Source organism: Ochlerotatus camptorhynchus, unplaced genomic scaffold (genome assembly GCF_037179485.1).
Source record: "Ochlerotatus camptorhynchus isolate MF236.1 unplaced genomic scaffold, CSIRO-AGI_Acam_v1.1 ptg001124l, whole genome shotgun sequence".
NCBI lineage: Eukaryota > Metazoa > Arthropoda > Insecta > Diptera > Culicidae > Ochlerotatus > Ochlerotatus camptorhynchus.
This window is the reverse complement of record NW_027041513.1, coordinates 65,718-89,645: the sequence shown is the minus strand read 5'-3', so window position 1 is coordinate 89,645 and position 23,928 is coordinate 65,718. Positions and strand designations below refer to the sequence as shown.

Below are 23,928 nucleotides of genomic sequence, written 5' to 3'. Positions count from 1 at the left end.
CTGTGTCCCCGAAATTTGGTTCACATGTATATAACGGTTTTTCAATTTTCTTTCCATTTTATTGTAATCGGATTCCGAAAAAAACTGATAGTGTATTTTTGAATCTGGCTTAGAAATAGCCCATGAGTAAAGTTCTTGGGCCGTTGTTATATGGTGGCCTTGCAAACTCGCTTTCGCAGCGTTTCGTTTTAATACCCAAAGCATCACAAGGGCCCTTTCCATGACAAGTTGCGAAAAAATTCCACTCGGCAGCAATGCCAAAATCTTTTTGCATGTTGCATAAATTAAAAGCGGTCATCTTATTTTTATATTGGCTTCCTGATCCATCTGAGAAAAAGTAACCTTGGCAATTTACATTTTATGAACGCTAGACAATGCGTAAGAAATAAACGAACTGCGACATGATTATGTTTAGTGAAATCAGCAATTGCAATAAAACTAGTAAATTTCAAATCGTTAGATTCTTCGTCTTTAAAATAAATAGCACAAGGGTGAATAGTACATTGAGCGTTCGCCCAATGAAAGCCTTGAACTGCATCCTGCACAACGAAAGAATAATTCTCCGAAAAATCACAGATTATGATGCATTCTGTAGCTTACAAATTGCTTTTGACGTGTTTCATGTAATTTGCCTGTTGCTCAGCTATAAAGTTATGCGGCAATAAATTGAATATTTTTTCTAAAAAAGTATCAATAAATTCCTGTGTGTCCATTTCAACTAAGTCCATAATGCATCTCTCTACTTGACGCCATTGTTTGAATTGTATTGATTCAACATGTCCGTTACTAAGAATAGTCATTAGTTCTGTGGCCAAAATTTTTCCTGAACAATTTTTGCAACACTGCAGCCAGCATTGTTCACTTGGATTTTGACAAATTATTTTTTTAAACAAATCGTGATAGGAATCAACACCATCTGGGAGTGATTGTCTGCTTTATATCGTACCTACGAGTGAGTGATATACCTACGAGTCTAAGCTGTAACTCATAGGTATATCACCTGTTCGTAAGCAATGACGTCACTTCAAACAGCTGTTTCAGGTAAATAGATGAATATTGTGAATAAATACAAACACCACCAAACATTTCCAAATGTCACTAACACCGCGAAGCCTATTGGGCTGGAGCTTATGTAAAAGTCATTGCCTACGAACGAGTGATATACCTATGAGGTACAGCTTGGACTCTTAGGTACTGATGCAACATGCAAAAAAAATTTGGCATTGCTGCCATGTGGCATTTTTTCGCAACTTGTCATGGAAAAGGCCCTATGGGAGGAGTATTGAAACGAAACGCTTTAAAATTTGAGTATACGAAGGGAAAGGTAGGATCTGCAATGTTTAAAACTTGGTCTACGTGGTTTATGGACGGCCCACAGGTTGAACTGAATGTTGCACCCAGCTTGTAAGTTACTCATAGATTTCATTAGTCACAGCTGCTGTGACTCGATGGAGACGCATTGTGAACTACCTTGCGTCTTCATCGTTTCCATGCACGTGTGGTGCATATATTGCGGAACAATATTTTTTTTATTTAAAAAAAAAATTGTATCTCCAAAACTGCTTCTCCGACATTGCTATTTTTTTGATATGTTATGTAAAATTAAATGATCTTTCAATTAAAAATACTAAAATAAGAAGTTGTTGAAGACCCTCGCAGTGAAAATCAAGAAAAAGCATTTGTAACATAGTTTTTTTCTACAAAATCAAATATCTCCGAGTGTTTCATAATTTTTCTTAAAACTACATTAAAACATCTTTAATTTGAAGGGTCAATGGTAAAAATCGGTCAAGAGGTTCAGAAGTTATAAATTTTTGAAAAAATACATTTTTGAAAAAAAAATGATTTTTTGGACCACCCTAACACGGAAATGGTCACCCTAATGGCACAATAAAAAAATACGAGTCTAATATTTTTTGATAAGGAAGAACTATACCAATTTTCATGAAATTCAGAGACCCACTATAACTTTTTTCTATGGAATTGCTGTATATATATATATATATATATAAATATATATATATATATATATATATATATATACCATAAACTCATAGTTCAGCTTCTGAAAAATAATTTGACTACAAAAACATAGTTGAAGATGCTGATTTCAAATAACAGATTAAAGTGATAATTTTTATAAGGCAGATAAGGAGATGAAAGTATAAAGTTGATAGTTCCCCGTAGAGTACGGCTGTGTGAAAATTGTATATAAAGAGTAGAAAGCGAGCAAGAACAACTTTTAAGAAGGTACAAATCGGGTTGATCATCTTTCTTTACCAAACTTCCCCGTTGGAGAGGGATGGTGAGAGGTATTCCCCCCGCTCCCCTACCACCACAACTGGCAAAAAGAGATGATCACCGATCTGCTCATGTACCGATGATGTGTTTGAAACAGTTCTATCGATTGTACCGCACTCAAGTTGTTATCTGAAGGGAGGCATCCAGTCGTAGGTTTGGAAATTACAGCTATTGTTACGTCTACCACGGTATATGCTACTGTCATCGTCGACAAGACGATCTCAAGGAGACACGGGTAGGGAAGGTGCTGCTACTGTACCTTTCGACCAATGACAGTAATTGATGGCAAGCTCCCATCTAGAGTTATGTACTTTTAACTATTTGTTTGTATTACTTCTGCGTGAAGTTAACGTTTTACATAGTTGCAGATGCTAATTTCAAATAACAGACTAAAATGGTAATTTTTATGTGATATATGAGGAAATGAAAGTATAGAGTTGCTCTTTACCAAACTCCTCCGTTGGAAAGGGATGATGAAAGGTACTTGATTCCGAATCAGAAATCCTTGTGCAAAGTGTATTTTTAGCAAAAAAAAATCCATTTCACGGTAATTAATTAAATAATACATAAAAAAAATGCCACATTAAAACTAGTAACAACAATCGCTGTAGCCGTATGATCATTTATTTACATTCAGATATTGAATACTATTGAACGTGAGCTAAAAGGAATTTATTACGGCGCCGGTGATTTAGTGGTAAACGTGACTGCTATCTTACCCTATCTCTCTGTTCAATTCCAGCCGAGGTCGTTTGTTATTTTTCTGAGGTGAAAAATCTTTAGGCACGTCTTCCTTCCAGGTGTGGATCTCCTCTCTCTGGCCTCCGATTGCCGTCAGTGATTAATCATCAATTGAAAAGATAAATTCTTCAGTGTTTCTCATTTTTTTTATTGTAATGAAGATATTTTGGTTTAAATATTTGTTATCACCCTGCAATTAAATCGCCTTAGCGGCAATACTAAACCACTTAGCGATCTAGAACAAAATGTCATATTCAGCTACAAATATATGCTATCGGCTAAGTAGCTCACAACCCATATTTTAAGACATTTATCTGCATAACTTTGTCATCAGATTGAACAACTTAGGGGGCGGCACTAGCGTAGTGGTTAGCCTTCATTCTTATCATGTCAAAGTCACGAGTTCAAATCTCATTCCGTTCAGTACTCGCGCCAACTTTTGTAACACGAGCAATCACGCATTGTACAAAATACAACAATATGATATATTTACCTTTGAAGTGCCCTCATATGGAAACTGATATTCTCCAATATATTCTTCAAGTATTGGTCTATTGGGCAAGGGTATTAAATGTAATTAGACATGTTAAGTTTCACGTTGAGCGAGTTCCAAAGCCAGAAGTTTTTATGTTTTTTTTTTGTACTTTGTAAGGTTCTACAAAGGGTCATTATTTTGTTTACTTCTTTTTTTTAATATTCTTCGATCATCATTGTCTTAATGTATTGGTAAAATTCATTGGAAGTGCATGTCCCACGCCAAATTAGCCCATTTTTCAAAAATATCAACTGGAATGGTGTGGAAAACTTAACCATCCCTAGTGGATAAGAATGTAGCAGACAAAACATTCACACTGCCAGACTGCGCTGTATGCAAGTTCGTTTACACCCCTGAGCGGGAAAGTGAATACCAGGCTACGTGCACTGTTGCCATCAGCCCTGTTAATGTTGAATTCAATCTTCTGTAATTTTTTTTTATTGGACCGTAAAATGTCTAAAATGGTAATTTATGTTTTATTCAATCAGTTTTTGATATTTATCCACCATTAAATACATCCACTCATCTTTATTAAACTTAAATTCATTGCTATAAGCAATACATCTGGCACCACTGTTTCAATGATACTTTCACGATTGCTAGCAAAGCAATAAAGTAGAAATGGTTTTCTTTGTGATAAATTTTGTTCACCAAGAGTTTTGTGAAGCAGTCGTTTTGAGTTTCGTGTATTCGATTGCGTTTAATTGTGTTATACTTCGAAGAACACAAGTAAGTAAATACAGTGAATGTGTTTTACCCAGGAAATTTTCGATCTAAAATCACGAAATACATGTTTTAAATTTTCGAATTCATAATAAATGAATGTATGTGTAAACTAATGATGATGATTTTATGATATTTAAAAAAGAAGAAGAACACAAAATTACTTACCCTTTGTAGAACCTTAAAAGGATAAAATAACCTTAATGAAAAAAATAATTTTCTCCTTCCAACGATACGCTCCAACAAATCGAATAACACAATTCGCAATACTTATTAAGCTTCCTACTGGATGGTTTGTTAAGAAGGGCGCGTCAATCGCCCTGAAACTGTTGGAGTAGAATTCACACCACCATCAAAAGCAAAAGCAGTCGATTATCACATAAAACACATCGACTACGGTGACCTCTTACACCACTGATTGTGATCGTGGTACAGTGAATTAAGTTCAAATTTGATCACCACGACACAACTTTGTTTCGATGTTAAAAATAATATGCTCAGTTCTTTTGTTAGTATTTTAATTTCATTACTTTGATTCTTTTGTTTCAAAATTTAGCGACGTTGGACGAGGACTATGGGGAAGCAGGTATATTTCATGTTTTTTTTTTATTTGTAACTTCATCAATAAACATTACCCAACTGTGCGCCAAAAAAAAAATCATTAATCGAAGTACTAAAATCAACACATGCTTCCACATCATTTCGGATTCTTTCATCGACTGGAGGAATAAACTCGATTCTCTTCCTATTCAGATTATCACGATCCTGGTCCTGATAAACCGCTTGATCCGTTCACTGAAACTCCTTTTATCAGTGAAAGGCCTTACACGGTATCATCTACGAGTCACGGAATTGTCGATCATTCTATTGATGATCGTAACGAGAAAGACGAAGACGAATACGAAGAAGAAGATAACGGATTTGACCATCATGTACCTGTAACTGAAGCGGAAACGGAAAAGCCAGTAGAGACGTCAAGTCAAAGTATTGCCGGTTACCTCGAAGATAGGTGCCGCGGAGACGACAAGTTCCGATGCGGTAGTTCGAATGTGATCATTTGCGATGTGCAAAAATGTGATGGAGTCCGTGATTGTCCAAACGGCGCGGATGAAGACCTTCCTGAATGTTTACCAGGGGTTCCAACTACGATAGGTAGCAGTTTGTGCTCGATAGTTTGCCTGTTCAGCTAACCATTGTTGCTTGAATTTCACCTTATCCGCTTCTGCTTTGAATTTCCATTACCTGTGTGAGTGTGTTTCGAGTGTATGTTTGAAGTTTGTCTCACATGTTCATTTTAGCTTGTAATCATCGAAAAACTAGGCAGATATTGAAACGACCATCGATCCATACAGCATAATAACAGCGAACTTAACAACAAATACCCATGCAGTGTCCGTCATTCCCTATAACATGAACGAATCGTCAGTTTACGCCAAATTTCACTTTGTTTTTAGAGTGTACTGTAAAACCTTTCGTTTTGTTTTATTTTCTATTTCAGATTGCACCGACCAGGAGTTCAGATGCGATAATGATAAATGTATTGCCAAATCGAAGAAATGTGATCACGTGCGTGACTGTGAAGACGGATCTGATGAGCTGGACTGCCCAACTGCAGCCCCACCGGCAAGAGGTAAGATTGAGACATTTATCTTTTAGTCGCAAATATCCCCTCTAGGAGGTTTTTTATAAACAACGTTCAGCAGTTATGTGGGATTGATATTTTAAGATTCTTTGAAACATAATGTACAAAATGTTGAGGTACTTAAATGATAGCAGCAGATATGGTTCAAACATATCATATAAGGTTGAGATGATAACTTGAATAGGTTATTAAGCTATTTTAATGGATAAAAGGTGTCCACAGTTAAATTGCATCACTTTCAAAAAGTTGTAACATTTTGCCCTTTGGGTTAATTTTAATGGAATTTTGGGTGAGATGGCCTCAGCGGGTATTGTTTAAACTGCGTGAGTTTCATTGTGAAATTTCTAGTAGTTTTGAAAATGGTGTCGAAGGAACGGTGCGTCCGCGAGAAAAAAAATGTACACTCATCTCAACCACCCACATCTTTCGCACCGAGCCATGGGAAAGATATTGTGAATCCAACAATCTACTGTTAATCATGTCGATCGGAAGCAAGTGAGTGAAGAAAAGTGTTCCGTACTGCGTTGAAGATTACAAGCGAGTGGTTGCTGCCTTCAAACGCAAACCCAACTATGTTGTAGCAGGACTACGTTTATTCAAGGTTCAGAATGCACCAAACCGCAATGAACGACAGCATAGGAAAGCTAAAACGCGGGCTCGTAATCCGTACACATAAATGTTGACAAAACCACACGATGAACGATAAAACATACGTAAAAGCGGACTTCAAACAAATCACCAGTATGTGACTGCGAAAGACACGTTCGACGTTTCAGAGTCCCTCGAGAAACAGCAAGTGTCGAAGTTCCCCAAGAAATTCATGATTTGGCAGACGATTTGTTCTTGCGGATAACTACAACCGTAAATGGTTTACATTAATTAGTGCCTCAAGAAACTACTGCTTCCGTTTCTCAAATCAAAGGGGAAATGGCTTTAATGTTGGCCTAGGGATCTAAGATAAGTTCTATTTATCAATTTTATCTAGATGAACGCGTCATTGAAACGGTACTAATAGATATTTTTGGTAGCTATTGAAAATTTAGTCGATTGCTGAATTTATGTATGGGCCAATATTAGGGACATTTAATCCGACATTACATCTATTTTTTGGTTGGATCTAGCCTCTTTTCACTACTTCAAGGACGTTCTGAAGTGGTACAAGACCATTGGGGTCAATTTCGTTCCGAAGATCTCATTCTCCCAAACACACCGGAATAAGCATCCAGCCCACATCCTATATGTTGAAATCATGGTTGAATCAACCGTTGTAGAAAACCTTGTGGTCGGAATTAAGAAGACAAAAGGTTTCCGCTGTTCTGTTGAAATCAAAATATGGGTAAACATGGGCTCACATGAAACGTATTGGATCGTGTAAGCCATAGTTTGCAGTACGCGGTCTGAGATGCAGAAAACTCCTTGATCGAAGAACTCGTTGTGGTGCACAGATTTCGAGATCAGCCAAAATTCCAGAAGAATCGATATCGCCTACATGTACTATAGTTGCAAACACTGCTTGGCTGATAGTTCGCCTATGTTCTAGCGGTTTTAGACCCAGAAGTTGACAAAGATCCTCGTAGAGTGGAAGGTTCATTGGATCATTCCAAGGATGGTGACTAAGGGCCTAACACACGAATTTCTTTTACACGGATGCAATTTTCGCTATCCACACTGCTTACAGGCACCATACCACTACACCGAATTCCATGATCAAACTGTATAAACCTTTAGGCAGTAAGGATCACGTAACTCGGCGGAAATCTTGAAGATAAAGTAATGTAGCTTAAATATCAAAACGGAGTCAAGGGTAATTACTCGGTCACAGACTTTGTCCACATGCTGCAGAGGTTGATTATGGATCGTATAATCGATCACTCTGCAATACTACCTATGATGTGCTGCAGCCGCAAGCAATCAGCGATGCATCGCACCACCACATATATTTTGACATCGTCCGCACAGAATGATTGGTATCCACACCAGTCCAATATCGTTAATGTAAATCGAGAATAGCAACGGTCCAAAGCTGCTGCAATGGGGGACAGTGTGCAAGATGGAATACCATCAGAACCAACAGCGTTTGAGAATTTTAGCTCCTAGATGGCAGTCGACTATGTCCAAGGTGCGGTAGATATCAAAACTGAACACAGCTCTAGAGATGTCTTTCATTTCTACTGTAGGTTGGACTAACGAGGCTGTTGAAACGTTGAAAACATTCTTGAACCGGTAGTATCTTTCCTTTTTATCTTAAAAAACGACTAGAATAGCTTTGGACTGGGCCGAAAATTGGCCTGCATACATCATTTGTAGTTGTTTTAGAGAAAATGGTTGCACAATCGAGATTCATTATTGGTTGAAGAAAATAATCGTGCGCATGATCTCAAACGCTTTAAGTGCCGTAATCTAGCATTAAATCATACAGGTTCCGGAGCAGGTTTTCTCAGAAAGACACAATCGGTGATTGCCTGATTCACAACCTCGTCAAAGTAGTTCATGGCTTCATCAATGGAGTAGCATGAGTCAAGAAATAGCCAATCTGCCTGGGCTAGAATGTGATTAAAAGCAGCAAAGTCGGTGGATGAACGGCGTCAAGATTTGGTGGTTTCGACAACGGTGCAGCCCCATTTCGACAAATGCAGCTTCATTCTCCAGCACAAGATCATGCAGCCATGAGTGTCTGTTCAATATCGAGTTGATTTGCCAGACTGAGCAGTTTAAACAACGGTTGTCAAATAATTGTAACACAGAAACCACCATCAAGATAGCGCTATAACATGTTATAACTCTGTAGTCTGAACGTACTATTAAAACATCCAGAAGAACACAGCAAGAAGCAGGCATGTACGATTAAATAATATACCAATCTAGCCCAGACTGGTTGTAGTCACCTCATAACAAAGCAAGATCGTTGTGGTCTAATCTAACCGAACTGATATGATTCTCAACGCAGCTCAAATCAGATTTTCGGTCTGGAGGTAAGCAAATGGCACCGATACTTATAGCTCATTGCGGTGTCGTTATCTTGACCCACAACTGCTCAAGAGAAGTGCTGGCCAAAGCAGGATCTAGGAAACAGCTTAGGCTCAACAGCAGGAAACAGTAATTACGAAATACTTTAATAGACTGCTGAATAGTTGTGATTAATGGACTTGCTCATCACGCCAGGTTTCGGTGAGAACTATAGGATCGTAGTTGGATTTAACAGCAGTCATCTATCTTTGTTCGCAGCCCACAAACGTTCTGGTAGTATACCTTGAGATCGTTGAACGGTGTAGGTTGAATATCCGTGAACTCTGAAGAGGATGGCGTTACGTTGGAACATCAATAATCGCATATTTGCCTGAAGTAGAAGGTTGGAAGACCCCATTCAGTATTCGCAACCACAGGGACAGAATTAGCTGGCGCCACTGAAGCGTTAAAGCAAGCCTCGTCATTTCGAACATTAAGTTATTTTAGTTATTTTTCTGTTCTTTTTTGGTAAACGATAAGCTGAATTGATGTCCTAACGATCGTATAACGCGAAGGAGCTTGGGATTGAACCCACGGTCTTCTGCTCAGTAAGCAAAAACGTTTGCCACTAGGCAGACGAGCTCCTTTTTAATCATTGACGAATCTCGAATGTGGATGGGCTTGAGATTAGACTCATGATGTTCTGCTCAGTAAGCAAAAACGGTTGCTCTAAGGCCACCGAGCCTCTTATATCACATTATAGCGTTACTCAAGTTTTTATAACTATTCAAACCCGGCACCGACGACAACGTAAAGTTTTACAAAATACACGATAAACAAGCGATATTTTAATATTTTTAATATGAACGGATCTGGGACCGCGTTTTTCTCTTCAGGTAAGCAAGCCAGTGCAACCGACGATCTTTGAAATCCTAAAACTAAAAGCTACGAGAGAGTACTTAGGCCTTCATTAAGATCCACTTTCACGCGACGTTCAATGTTTCGATTTTCTCTTTACGCATGGTTCAGACAATCATAACAAGCTATGACCGACGTGACGATTGTTTAAGACCTGGTTAAACAAGCTATTCAAATGAAATTACGTTCTCGAATTTCACTTGGAATGTAATGAACAACAGAAATACGCGGTTGATGTTTAATTTTAAATATACTAACGGTACTGCCTACGACTACGACGGCGATTACGACAGCGACTACGACGGCGCCTACGACAACGACAACAGAGAATTTGTAACTTACCATTTGTCTAGGATAAACACCTTTTCCCGGCACCTCCACTGGCTCTTCATGTCCGCTATCTGTCACTGTTTGCAAAATATCTAATAGCAATTACCTTTGTTGTGATACTTCCTATATTGCCATGGTGATCTGGGAGAAGGTTCGCATCTAGTGCTTTCCCCAGGAACCGTTCACGGCCACCAGCTACCGCCCGTCCAGACTTGGGCATATCCAGCGAGACATCCTTCAGCTAACTCACAATCTCCGACACTCAATGCAAATCGCAGGCACACTTTACACCCTATGGGGCAAATCGAAATGAGTACAATGGGGCATGTTAAAATGGTGGATATCCCATTCTCAGTACAAGAAATCACTTCAATATTGCAAGGATATCCAATAAAAAAAACTACAGTATTTTAAAAATGAAAACTATTATTTTTTCCATAGAAAAAGGAGGTCGAGCTGTCGTAAGTATGTTAAATCCATCTTTGACCATTAAACAAAATTCACCGGTTAATTTAGCTGTTTAAAGGCACATTAAGGTTATGTTTAACTATATATATACAGTAATATTTGACTGTATAAGCTAATCTATAGCCAAAAAATAAATTTTGTATAGGCTCTGTTCGATGTATTTTAATACAATTCTATTGCTGCAATTTACGATAATACATAAATGTAATGTAAGCCCAAAGATATTATGTGGTAATCCAATTGAGGTTATTCTTTTCAAGATTTCTAGTGATAAAGTTTTTCAAGCCCTGTCAGCTTTAGTCCCACTGCTAAATCAAACTTTTGGACCACACTGATGGGGCCAAACATTCTTTTGGAACACTCTGGTAGAAACATCATTCTAGTCACGATTTCTAGCCACGAGAATCCTGTGTATAGGATTGTTTGGATTCCAATGGCTCGAAGTTTCAAGATATTTTTCTTCAGAGGTTGAACTACTACAGCCCGGACATAATTTCATATAAGCTATTCATTCATCGGATTTGGGCATTGCAATTCATTCAAATGCAGTTGAACCATATTTTTGCCAATATAATATCAATCTCTCTAAAAAGAAGCAATTTCAACTTTTCGGTCGACTTTTTCGAAGCACACAATATTCTACAATCCATCCCGCTGCGCCAAGACCTTGCCGGTTAGCTTAAAATCGTAAACTCCATAGAAAATAATTGTACCAGCACTCGGAATCGGAATCCCGCCCCGTTGAATCTGAAACGCCCCTTCTCTGGTGAATGCGCGGCAAAAAGGGCTCCTGCTGAGCGACTAATGTAAACCAAACGTCTTCTCTATGGTGTATTTTGCCCGCTTGGTGTTCGGTAGAGTGAGTTGTTCCATGATTCCCTAACCCAGATAAAGCTAGGAGATTACGTATGGATGCTGCGGAAGGAGATGGAGAATGAAGATACGAATAATATTAATAGACCCCGGTTTGACCAATGTTGTTCTGAGCAAACGGAACTTTTGCTACTGTGTATCCGAGGTCGTCGGCGACAGCGAGCATCTCACATTGCACATAGTTCTCTACTGAAATGGTAGCGTTTTTACAGCTCCAGTCGCGAGAAATTTAGCACAGAGTGATAGGAAAACACAACTAAACAACTTTGCCTCATGCGGGGGATGCCGGCGAAGTATAAAAAGGAATGAAATATTATGAGGGAATTTTAAATGATCAAGGAATGAAACTGCTATATGGTGATGAAGGTTAAAGAGTGAAAACATCTCGTTATACGTTGTAATGCTGAACCGAATTGCTAGAGCAAGCATATTTCCACCATTTAATTGAAAATTCAATTATATGTTTAGATTTTATCAAAACATATTGCACTGTATTCATGTATTCAACCAATTATAACTGAAAAAAAGAAAATGGCCGAACATTTAAAAGCTACCATATGATTTTAAGAGAATCAATGAAAACAATAAAACTAGTCAATAATTGATTTTATATATGTTAACATAATTGAAATAAAAATAAAATGAGAATCCATTATAGTAAATATCGTAGGTCGACATTTTTGTTTTGTAAAACAAAAAATATGCCATTTTGATACTAAAACGAACCAATTCTGTTGAATGGTTCCCTAATAAAGGTTTTTTAATTGCATGTCGATTATTTTGATAAAAATGCGATTAAAAATTCAAATACAGTTATCATTCGCTCGTTAGGGATTTTCTCGTCTCGCTAATTGGGTGACATCGCAACTAAAAACTAGCCAGGCAGCGTTCATAAATTGCGTAACGCTTATAGGGGGAGGGCACTCAACTCCATCGTTACGAATTGTTACATAGAAGAGCCAGGAGCAAAGCTTTGCGTTACGTAACAAAGAAAAAAATATTTAAAAAAACGATTTTTTTTATAAAGTTTAAAAACAGAGATAAAAAAATGCCGTCACTTGCCTTGCAAGCAAAATGGATGTGTTTTCATGTTCTATCTTGAATTTATTTGCTTCGTTTAACTTTTGAATATGGGCATTCCGCGCTATCCGCTATACGTGCCGCTTGTGACTACACTACTGACTACACCATTAAATGTGTGATTAGTATGTGAAGTGATCTGACTGTTTGTCTAAGATAATTGACAATGAAATAAAATAAAAAATATAATTACATTATCTCTGAAAAAACACTGAAAAACACTGTACTACAAATCCCTGGTTGTAGATTTGTTGTTCAATTATTTTCTTTATTCGTTCAAAAGAATAGGTCTGAACTAAAATGCATTGCTTTAGAAAGTGCGCCAAAAAATTGTAAAATCTCCTTCTTATATTTTGTATTATTATTTTCCAAAATGCTATATCACCTATTCTATGATTTGAAAATTGTGTCAGTTAATCTATCTTATGTAATAAAACAAAGTTGTGGATCACGATGGTGCTTACAAAGCAGATATTTGATGGCATCTACTTAAAAAAAATCACATTTAAAGTTTGCAGTCGCTATCCCAACAAACATTGTAGGCAGAATAAGAGCTTATTAAGGCAAAATTATGCTTCTTCAGCTAAAAAGTAGCTTATTAAGACTTTAATCAACACAAACTGTTTGTTGAGGATTTAATTTATAAATTTGGCAACACTGTAAATAACACTTATCTTCCATATGTATTTATTTCCAACATATTAAAAACAATAAGTCGAAAAGAAGGTGCAAAAAAGAAAATAAAAAAATGCAATATTTTAGGAATTGTCATCAAACTTGAAATTAAAATAAACTAAACTAAAATAAATCTAAGAAAATTTGCTTTTTAAATTTTCAAACGTAAATGAAAAATATTTGGCAACACTGTATAGAAAAAAAAGTTGCATATTTAGGTTTTTTGACTAGTTCTCTTATGAAAACAGTGCCTAATGCTTTCCGTAGTTTCATTCACATATTCAGACAATAATGTAGTGCTTGACCGAGAGGTGCACCGATTTGGATTTTTAAAATTTGGAGCAAAATAAACTTACCCTCAATTTCACTATTGCACCCATATGTTAAACTACCTGGATATAAAAAAGTTTCAACCAAATTTTTTTTTTTATTTAAGAGCAGTACGTCGTGAATAGAGAGAGGTTACTTTTCGTGTTACGATTTGTTACAAGGGGGGGGGGGAGGGGGGTCAGAAATTTTGATTGTTGGCGTTACGTAATTAATGGATGACTTATTGCGTTTAGTCAAACGACCCTTGGCATTTCATTATTGTTGTTTAGGAATAATCTAGTGATCATTTTTGCAAGAAAAACTACAGCTGAAAACGCATCCCGCCCAAGGAATCAAAAATATCTCCAAATGACAAAATGACAAGCGATCAACGAACCGAATACAGCTTTCCCGTGAAGAACGCGTTACCCACTGAGTTGCACCCATCGCTTTGTCTCGGTGGGTTTTCAACCAAGCGCTCTGATTTTCTGCGAGTTACTAGTTCTCCATTGACTACTCACATGCAAAAAATCAGACCGACTGAACCGGTCGACCGGACGACCGAGAAAAAACGATGGGTGCAACTCAGTGGGCAATGCGTTCTTCGGGGGAACGCTATGTCAGAAGTGGAAAGCAATAATGATACAGCTTATTATAGAGACAACAAATTGCATATTCTTTACAAAAATGGGCCTTGAAAATGATTGCAGTTATTGCAAATAGATGGTTTAGGTATCAAATTTTATGTAGATGATTTTTGTTGAAAGACAATTTTGGATATCTTCTTACTAGACCGAGATGTAGCATTGTAGTTAATTGATTTCAAGGAAATTTTAAGAAAATTCAAGAATTTTGATCAATTATATGGCAAATAAACAAACAATCTAGAACAGCGTTTTAATGGCTGTTCTATCGTTTAAATTCAACCTTTCTTGGTGTTTCAAGGTCAATTTGGAATCTTGAAAAGTTGTATAAAGGGAATTAATCTTTGCAATTAAAGATTGCAGAGATTTTTTGCTAGGAATAACTCATAGTTTGGAAAGCTTAATAGTGACTTTTTGAGACATTTCTAGCGTCTTTAGATCCATTATGATGTTTCAAGATTATAAGTTTCCTGGTAATATTAAGAAATTTAATGCAATTTTGAATAATGTAGGCTATTTTCCCTATTCTAGGACAATTTAATCCCCCAATAATAATTGATTTGAATATTATCAGTTTCGCGAACTACTCGCCGTAGCGCTGGCATCGGATCACTTTGACGTTTCTATACATTCTATAGAACTTTCATGCAATATTTTTTTCGAGTTAGGGAGGAAGCTTGTTTTCCGCGAGAAGCCTGAGAGATGTCGTTACTGAGGTCCTATGTTTTGAGATACTATGTTTTCAAGAAAAAACTTTTTCAAAGAGTTACGTATGTTTGTCTGTGGCGTAACTATCCGAATCTAAGTAAAACTGAATATTGAATAGATCAACAACAGCATTTTTTTAAATAACACTAAAATAATAATACTTATTATAAAATAAGATAAGAACATATTCATCTGAATTTTTTTTTTTGCTTATAACCTACCATGCCATGTTTAATGTGATTAATAAGAAATGGGAATTAGTTGGTTATTTTGTGTTTATTTATTGTGTATTTATAATTCGCTCATTATTATTGTATTTTGAATCGTCGATAACTAAAACCTGCTTCACTGCTACTCTATTGAAAAAATTGCTTGAGCATATTGCCACTAACTCTAGAGCAGCTAAGTTATTTTGGATTTTATTCGTCAAGAGCTCAATTTTTCACAAGCAGACCAAAGCTTGAAGTTGTAGTAGTGGCTGCTCAACATATCATTGATTTCGGGAAAAATTAAATATTCCTCTTGATGTCTGCCATCTACTTTCTAACACATGGTACGGTTTTCCGAGAGTACCAGAAACAACTTCAAAAAAATCGCTCTCAGCATAACTCGGGAAATGTTATCCTCGTCATAAGACAGATCAAACACTCTGCTTTTTGCTATCTCTGCAGTCCTGAAAGTGCATCCGCATAGAAAAATATATCTCCCGTCAGTATAGGTCATACTGCCGCCGTCAAGGAGGCTTCATACATGTGGCGCTAATTGGTTGAAGTAATTAATATGAATAAAGCAAGTCCACACGTCTCTCCGTACGCTTTTGAGTCTATTTCCAGCCTATTGCTTAGTACTCGTGTGACCTAGAATGTAAAAAAATGTGCAAAGCAGTATCAACTAAAAGAATTTTACGAATGTTTTGATGTAATCAAGTAAATTTTAAATGCGTTGCAGTGATATGTAAGTTGAATCCTTCAAGGTGAACCTATGATGAAGAGGAGCTGATAATTGTTTAGGTTGAATAAAAATACAAAATTAAATGATAATTCCAAATATTCTGGAAGAACGTAGAGAGCAGGGTTCATTCCTTTAAAAGAGGGCATCTTTGAGTTTTATTTGAATTGTTTGCATATTCTACGTATACAATATACATATTAAATACTATAGCTAACAAACAACACTCGTCTGATTTCCGGCTCCCGATTCCCTACAAAATCCCTACCATATCAACTTTAAAAAAATCCAACAAACCGCTTGGTAGTAACCATCTTCCATGATTCAAAGCAGTTGCTGATTCTTTCCCTTCATTAAGCGGGAAATTTTTGATCGAAGGCGAGTGGAAGTAAAACAACCAAGCAAAACTGGGCAGCACTAGAAATGTAAATTTATGATTAATTTGGTTTTTCCTCTCGCTTTTCACCCACCACTTGGTCGGATGTGAATTGTTGTTTCTCTGCTAGACGATTGCTGCCCATTATTTGCAGTCGGGATGAGATTTGTAAGATTTCGGTCTTGTGTTAACCATAGCGGGCAGTACATACCAATATCATTCAGTCGGGAAAACCATGACCAAAGAGTTTAGCTTTCCTGAATGAGCGTTTTGGAATGGTAACAACATCTCCAGCTCGGTTTTCTTTTCCGATATCAAAATCAATATCATATCATTAACATTTCATTTGTGTTTTTTTCTCTTTTCGTTGCAGGTACGTCATTTCTATCTTGATTTAGTAAGTATTTTCATTGTACGATTTATCGATCAATATCCGCCGACAGTGGCAAGGGCATGTTCCCGTTTTGTTGGCAGTATCAATTTTCCAATTTGATTGAAGTTATCCGACTATATCATCGCTTGAGCAAAGCACTTTTATTGTGAGCATTAAGTTGGTCACGAAAGCGCAAAATGACAAAAGGAAGCACCCAAAGACAAACAATTAAAGTTAGACGGAATGAATTTCCTACCAACCTTGCCGTGGCGACGTTGGTCATAAACAGAAAGGGAAAAACTATTTAAAATATAATATTTTATGCAAGGATTGGGCCTGCCTTGCGTGACTTTGTGTATGAAATAACTGATAATTATGATTGGATTTGTTCCATGCTCTTCCCTTGTTCATACACGATGCGGAAACAAATAGACTGATAGAAGAAAAGCCAGTGAAAAAAGATTAAAAGTTTCTCACGATTCAGTCTGATCCGTACATTCAATTAGATTATTTGTCGCTACTGTTCATAATGTATCGAACCTCAAGTTAATGTTCTAGAACTTTTTGAATTCCTGACAATATTAAAATTCAAGACTGATATTGAGTGTATTTTTTTCTTGGATGGGTTTCCATTAGTCAAATTTTGAAAGTTCGGCATCTACTATGAGAAGGCTAAGCAATCGTTCAAAAATCAATATCAAATGCATGCATGCAATCAAAACCGTATTTAGAAAGACAAAATTATTTGTGCCAAAACCGTTAGTTTATGGTGAATAGAGGTCCCCAACAAATGTGTCAAATTTGAACGAATTTGCTTGTGATGTGGTTTACAAGAGAATTCTAAAGTTTGTATGGTGAAAAATGTATGGGAAACGGATAGAAATATTAATTTGCTTGTAGTAAAATCACGAACCACTCCTTAAATAACGGTTTGCATAGAGGTCACATCGATTTGCGGTCTTCAACACAGCTATTCTGCATAGTCTACTCAATCTTAATCTCAGGTATTACCAAAATTTCGTCAGTTAAAATGATTCACCAAAAATCACTCATTATCTCGAAACTGTCAGGAAATTAAAATAAACAATTAATTTAAGAGATTTTTGTGTACTTTCCGTGCTTTCTACATCTCTAGCTCATTGTTGACAATTTGAGATATTTTGAACCACTTCATCCATGGCAGAAGCCAAATCCGACTAGAAAAGCGTAGAACCGTTGAGCGGCTTTAGAACCGGAAGCTGTCGCTTTCTAAGGCATTGTTTCATGTATACCTGCCATTGATGGTAGCAGTTGTCAAGAAAAGGATTTTACATAATTTCTAAGATACTGAACAATGGAGAGATACTGAACCTAGGATATCTCCAAATTCTGATTAAAAATTATTGTGATTAGAATTCCAGGCAAATTTTAAGGTGAAGCTCAACCCCCGGAAAAATAACGTTTTGATAAAAATATTGAAATATTATATGTAAATATGTAATTATATGTAAAACATTTTTCCTTGACACAAAACCACAAAAAAACCTACATTCAAAAGTCACAAATATCGACCTTTGGGTTTTGTTTAGAGCCCAACTTCTTTTTTTTTTTCGAGCCGACATAGAAAATGTATTTTTACAAGTAAATTTTTAAGGAATGTAAGGGGAAGAACTGTTTTTTTTTTTTATTATTTTCAATATCTATTTCCAATGTTTTTGAAAAATCAAATCGAGTCACATAAAAAAATATGGGGTAAACTTCGGTAAGTTTATGATCTTTTGACGCGAATTTACAAGGAATTTCTTAGCAAATATATATATATATATGGTTCACTCGGCTGTCGACAGAAGCAGCCCTCTCGATGTGTGTCACGCGATCGTCTGCTTACTCGGCAGCAACCATTGTGTGGTCCTCCTCATTGTTCTTCGTCAGCAGTTCTTTCGGTCGATGCGACGTTGACTTTGGAAAGCAACCATTTCGTGATGAGTGTGTGAGTGATGACCACGTTTTACGTCTATTGCTGCAATGGAAGCACTCTTCCCCTCGTTGGCGATACTAGCATAAAATGAAACCACTGGATCCCGATGGAGGAGGCTTTTGGACAGCGGAAGATAAAGTGTTTATTGTATTGTACCTTTTGTAGTTTTACGATGTTTTGTATAGTGAATAAGCATCCTCGGCTCTGTAAAGTTAATTCAGTTGAGCTTTATCAAATAAATTAATAAACAAAACTAAATGTATATATATATATATACAACAATTCCACAGAAAAAAGTTATAGTGAGTCTCAGAATTTCATGAAAATTGGTATAGTTCTTCCTTATCAAAAATTATTAGACTGGTATTTTTTTATTCCGCCATTAGGGTGACCATTTCCGTGTTAAAGTGGTCCGAAAAATCTATTTTTTTCAAAAATGCCTTTTTTCATAACTTCTGAACCTCTTAACCTATTTTTACAATTGACCTTTTAAATGAAAGATGTTTTAATGTAGTTTTAAGTTAAATTATGAAACACTAAGAGATATTTGATTTTGTATGAAAAAAATACGTTACAAATGCTTTTTCTTGATTTTCACTGCGAGGGTCTTCAACAACTTCTTATTTTTATTTGAAAGATCATTTAATTTTACATAACATATCAAAAAATTAGTGATGTCAGACAAGTAGTTTTGGAGATACAATATTTGTTAAACAAAAAATCATTGTTCCGCAATATATACACCACACGTGCATGGAAACGATGAAGACGCAAGGTAGTTCACAATGCGTCTCCATCGAGTCACAGCAGCTGCAACTAACGAAATCTATGAGTATCTTACAAGCTGGGTGCAACATTCAGTTCACCCTGGGGGCTGTCCATAAACCACGTAGACCAATTTTTAAACATTGCAGATCCTACCTTCCTCTTCGTATACTTTACTAAAATTTTAAAATATTTTTCCCAAGCGTATGCTTTGGCTGGACTCCCCTCCCCTATTGAAGTCTTCGTGGCTTTAAAACAGGCCCCAGTTTGACATTATAAATTTTGGTATCAAAATTCTGGGAGAAGTACTTAAATGCTCCAAATAATGACGAGGTCGAAGAAAAATAAGTAAAACATAAAGCATTTATTTTCTTTAATTACAATTTCACACATTTTTGTTCCGTTGAAAATGAATGCCGTTTGACAATAATATACTTTTCCTTTTGAGGTTTAAAACTATGGAATGACTGTGTCCCTGAAATTTGGTTCACACGTATTTAACGGTTTTACAATTGTCTTTTCATTTTATTGTAATCGAATTCCGAAAAAACTGATAGTGTATTTTTGAATCTGGCTTAGAAATAGCCCATGAAAAAAGTTCTTGGGCCGTTGTTATATGGTGGCCTTGCAAACTTCTCCCAAAGCATCACAAGGGCCCTTTCCATGACAAGTTGCGAAAAAATTCCACTCGGCACTCGTTCGATTCTTCGTCTTTAAAATAAATAGCACAAGGGTGAATAGTACATTGGGCGTTCGCCCTTGAACTGTATCATGCACAACGAAAGAATAATTCTCCGAAAAATCACAGATTATGATGCATTCTGTAGCTTTCAAATTGCTTTTGACGTGTTTCAAGTAATTTGCCTGTTGCTCAGCTATAAAGTTATGCGGCAATAAATTGAATAATTTTTCTAAAAAAGTATCAATAAATTCCTGTGCGTCCATTTCAACTAAGTCCATAATGCATCTCTCTATTTGACGCCATTGTTTGAATTGTATTGATTCAACATGTCCGTTACTAAGAATAGTCATTAGTTCTGTGGCCAAAGTTTGCGTTTCTGAACAATTTTCGCAACACTGCAGCCAGCATTGTTCACTTGGATTTTGACAAATTATTTTTGTAAACAAATCGTGATAGGAATCGACACCATCTGGGAGTGATTGTCTGCTTTGTAGTGTTTTAAAAATAAGTGAACGTTCTGATGATATTATTTTTTTTTTAATTCTTTATTTAAGAGATTTTTAGCCTTAGGCTAGTTCATCTCTAGTTCTGATGATATATACAAACGCATACGGTATGCGTGCCACTTGTCCCTGCCAAAATGCAGTGTTTCGGACGGTTACTGGCGAGCATGGAAAATCCTATTTTAATATCAGGATATGTATTTTTAAAGATGGAGTATTAGACTGATGCAAATTTTGACATTTTCGCTCCACAGTGCTCAAAAGGTTCCAAATCGGGTCCTGATTAGTCTCCCAAAATTTGAACTCATTTGAAAAGAAACTGACTTGGCACAAACCATTTTATATGGAAATTACTATGGGAAATCCAAACTTTTTATTCATCGTCTTCTTACCTTTTTCCATATTGCACTGTTCAAAAATTCAAAAGCTATACTTATGGAAAATTTTCTCAGCTTCAACTTAGCAGAATATAGTTGTTGAGCCAAACGTCAAATAAAATAGTTATTAATTGTTTTAGAGATTGATAATCTTATGGCATGATCAAGCCGCTGTTTTGTGAGCAACACTGTATCTTGCAGTGTGACATAGTAGCCATGATTTTTGTGCTCTATTCCAAGCGCCAGAAACAGCAATGTTGCCTGCTGAACAGTTGATTGAGCATAATCGTAAGACAATAGTGGCTTGAATTATTGATAACTTTTGATGCTTACATTATATTGAAAAGTGGTTCAAGACAAAGTTGTAGCTGAGAAAATTTTCTACGATCTCAGTTATCATTTTTTAAAGCAGAGCGATACGGTAAATTGTTAGATGGATATGAACAAAACATTTGGTTTTCCTATAGTAATTTCCATATAAACTTCAAATGGTTTGTGCCAAGTCAGTTTCTTATCAAATGAGTTCAAATTTTGGGAGACTAATCAGGACCCGATTTGGAACCGTTTAAGCACTGTGGAGCGAAAATTTCAAAATTTGCATCAGTCTAATGGAGTATGCCTCCTGCAAGTTACACAAACCTAATCTTCTTTGTACGTTGATTCCGCCTTCATCTTTTTTTAGATATTAAATAATCTCTTTTCCCCGGACAAACACGACTTATATCGTCACTATTGTAAAAATCACGAACAAGCATTATCGTTTGTTCTCCTAATGAAGCTCTGCTTAACCTCTTTACAGGCACCGACATTATTCCTTTCTCTTGCTGCAGTGCTTTTGCTTGGTTGGCCATATGTTGGGAAACATTGAACTCCTTCATAATTCTATACGTAGACCAACTTTTGGGAAGTGTGGTTAAAATCCTGTATTGCTCATTGCTGACTCTTGTTTCTTTATATTTATCCTTAAGTTGTATAAGGAATCAATTTTCGTCCGACAAAGGTGCGTTTTAGATAGTAACGATCGATTCAGAACTGGTTGTTTCCACTGACTCTGAAAATAAATATAAAAAATGATTGATTATTAGAAAGAAAAAAACATACAAATGATTTATTTTTTATTATTTACCTTGGCAGGGAAAAGGAACCATTCTGGACGGTCCCTCAACGACAATCGATTCAATACTGGTTGAAGAGAATTATAAGGATAGTTCAAAAGAAATTGTTAGGCAATTATTAGGAGTGTTTCAAGGGAATTCCGAGAAGAGTTCCTAGAGACCTTGGAAGAGCATTCACATTGGCGTTGCATATGGGGGTGCCTAGGATGCTTGCTCCCCTCTAGAATTATCTAGGTCCCTTCCAGAATAATCGAGGTCTCCCTCCAGAATGTTTTGAAGATATATATCATTTAAATTGTCGGTTTTGGAATCACAAAAAAAAATATCTGAAGGTGGCTTGGGTCATTTGTAGTCTAGATGAGGATAGATGATTGATTTGTATAGTTGTATTTTACTGGCAATAGTTAAATCGATTTTCAGTCGACATAGAATTCCATGCTTCTTGGCTATTTTCTTGATTACACAGTCCATGTGAGAGTTGAATTTAAGTTTGTCATCAATACTCACACCAAGATATTTAATCTCCCCCAACGCGATCAATAGCCTTATTACAAAAGTGACGTTCTCATTTACTCGATTCCATAAATTTAGTTTTACTTGTATTCAATTTCAACTGCTTATAATTCAACCATCTACCCACCAAAAAATTCTGAATTTTACTGTCGATGTAAACATTCATACATGTAAATTTCCTTTTCACGTAAACTAGCAGCTTCCAACAAATGTTGCAAACAAAAGTGGACAGTTGCATACAATATATGGAATATTCCATGATATGTCTCATAAATTTACACGATCTATAATCTAAACCTGTATGATTTATAACGCTCCATTTATGTGCATCATAGTAACGGAAATTTACACTACTTTTTTTAGTTGTGTACTTAGAAAACGCAAATCATCATTCAAGTGTAAAACGGCATCATCTAAGTCCTTAACTGCAATGAATAACACAGTATCATCTGCAAAAAGATTAATGTCGCAAAATCGTAAAACACGTCGCAAGTCATTAATATACATAATAAATAACAGGGGTCTTAATACACTTCCCTGCCGCACTCCAAGGTTATTTCCCACGGGACTGCAAACAGAATCATTAAAAGCAGTCCGTTGAGTTTTGTCAGACAAATAGCTTTCAAACCATTTATATACAGTACTCGTAATTCCAAAGCGCTTGATTGATCTTAACAATAAGAGCGCGTTTTAGATCCAACAAAACAGCAAGAATTGTATCTTTACACTCCAAGTTATTTTTTCACTTCGCTAATTCCAAATTCATCGCGGTTTCACAAGAATGACCTTCCCGATATCCCGATTGTTCTGGTATCAACAAACTATTACTATTTACATACTCCAACAGCTGGTTTTTAACAACAAGTTCTAAAAATTTCTCTAATGTGTGCAACATGTTGATGGGACGAAACTCTTCGGCTTTAATCGTTCCAGCAACTTTTTCAATAGGAACCACTAAGGATTCCTTCCAAATTTGTGGCACATGTCCATTTTGCAATGATTCATTAATAAGGTCCAGCAAGATGTGGCCAATGCCATGAAAGCAATCTTAAATAACTCTAGCATTAATATTATCTACCCCAGCCAATAGGAAACTATTGAAAAACAAATTACTCCAAGTTCATCTAATGTAATTGGGTGAAAACCTTCAAATCTACAACTACTATTAACTGGCTGTTTTATTTCGTCAGGTTCATCGACCAATTTAAACTTAGATGCAGATGTTCTGACTGTTCTAATGTGCCATTAAAAGTTATGGACAATCTTCCTTTGTAAATATTCACAACGACTTTTCTTTATCGATTGTGAATACTTATTACGCGCATTTTTGTACCTACTCCAATGATTGTCATTATTTGGTCTGCAAAACTTTTTGTACCATTTGTCCCTTTTCCGTTTAAGGCGCAAAAGATCCAAATTGTACCAA

General features: G+C 36.3%; 1 protein-coding gene across 1 annotated transcript in view; it reads left to right on the top strand.

Annotated features, from left to right (window-relative positions):
- Positions 1 to 4,856: 4,856 nt before the first annotated feature.
- Positions 4,857 to 23,928, top strand: part of LOC135716097 (sortilin-related receptor-like) — a gene marked incomplete at its 5' end in the record, with an annotated part of 80,490 nt that continues 61,418 nt past the window's right edge. The window contains 3 exons of the mRNA XM_065238916.1: positions 4,857 to 4,886; positions 5,054 to 5,452; positions 5,799 to 5,930. Coding sequence (XP_065094988.1) covers positions 4,857 to 4,886; positions 5,054 to 5,452; positions 5,799 to 5,930 — 561 coding nt within the window. The remainder of the gene's footprint in view (positions 4,887 to 5,053; positions 5,453 to 5,798; positions 5,931 to 23,928) is intronic.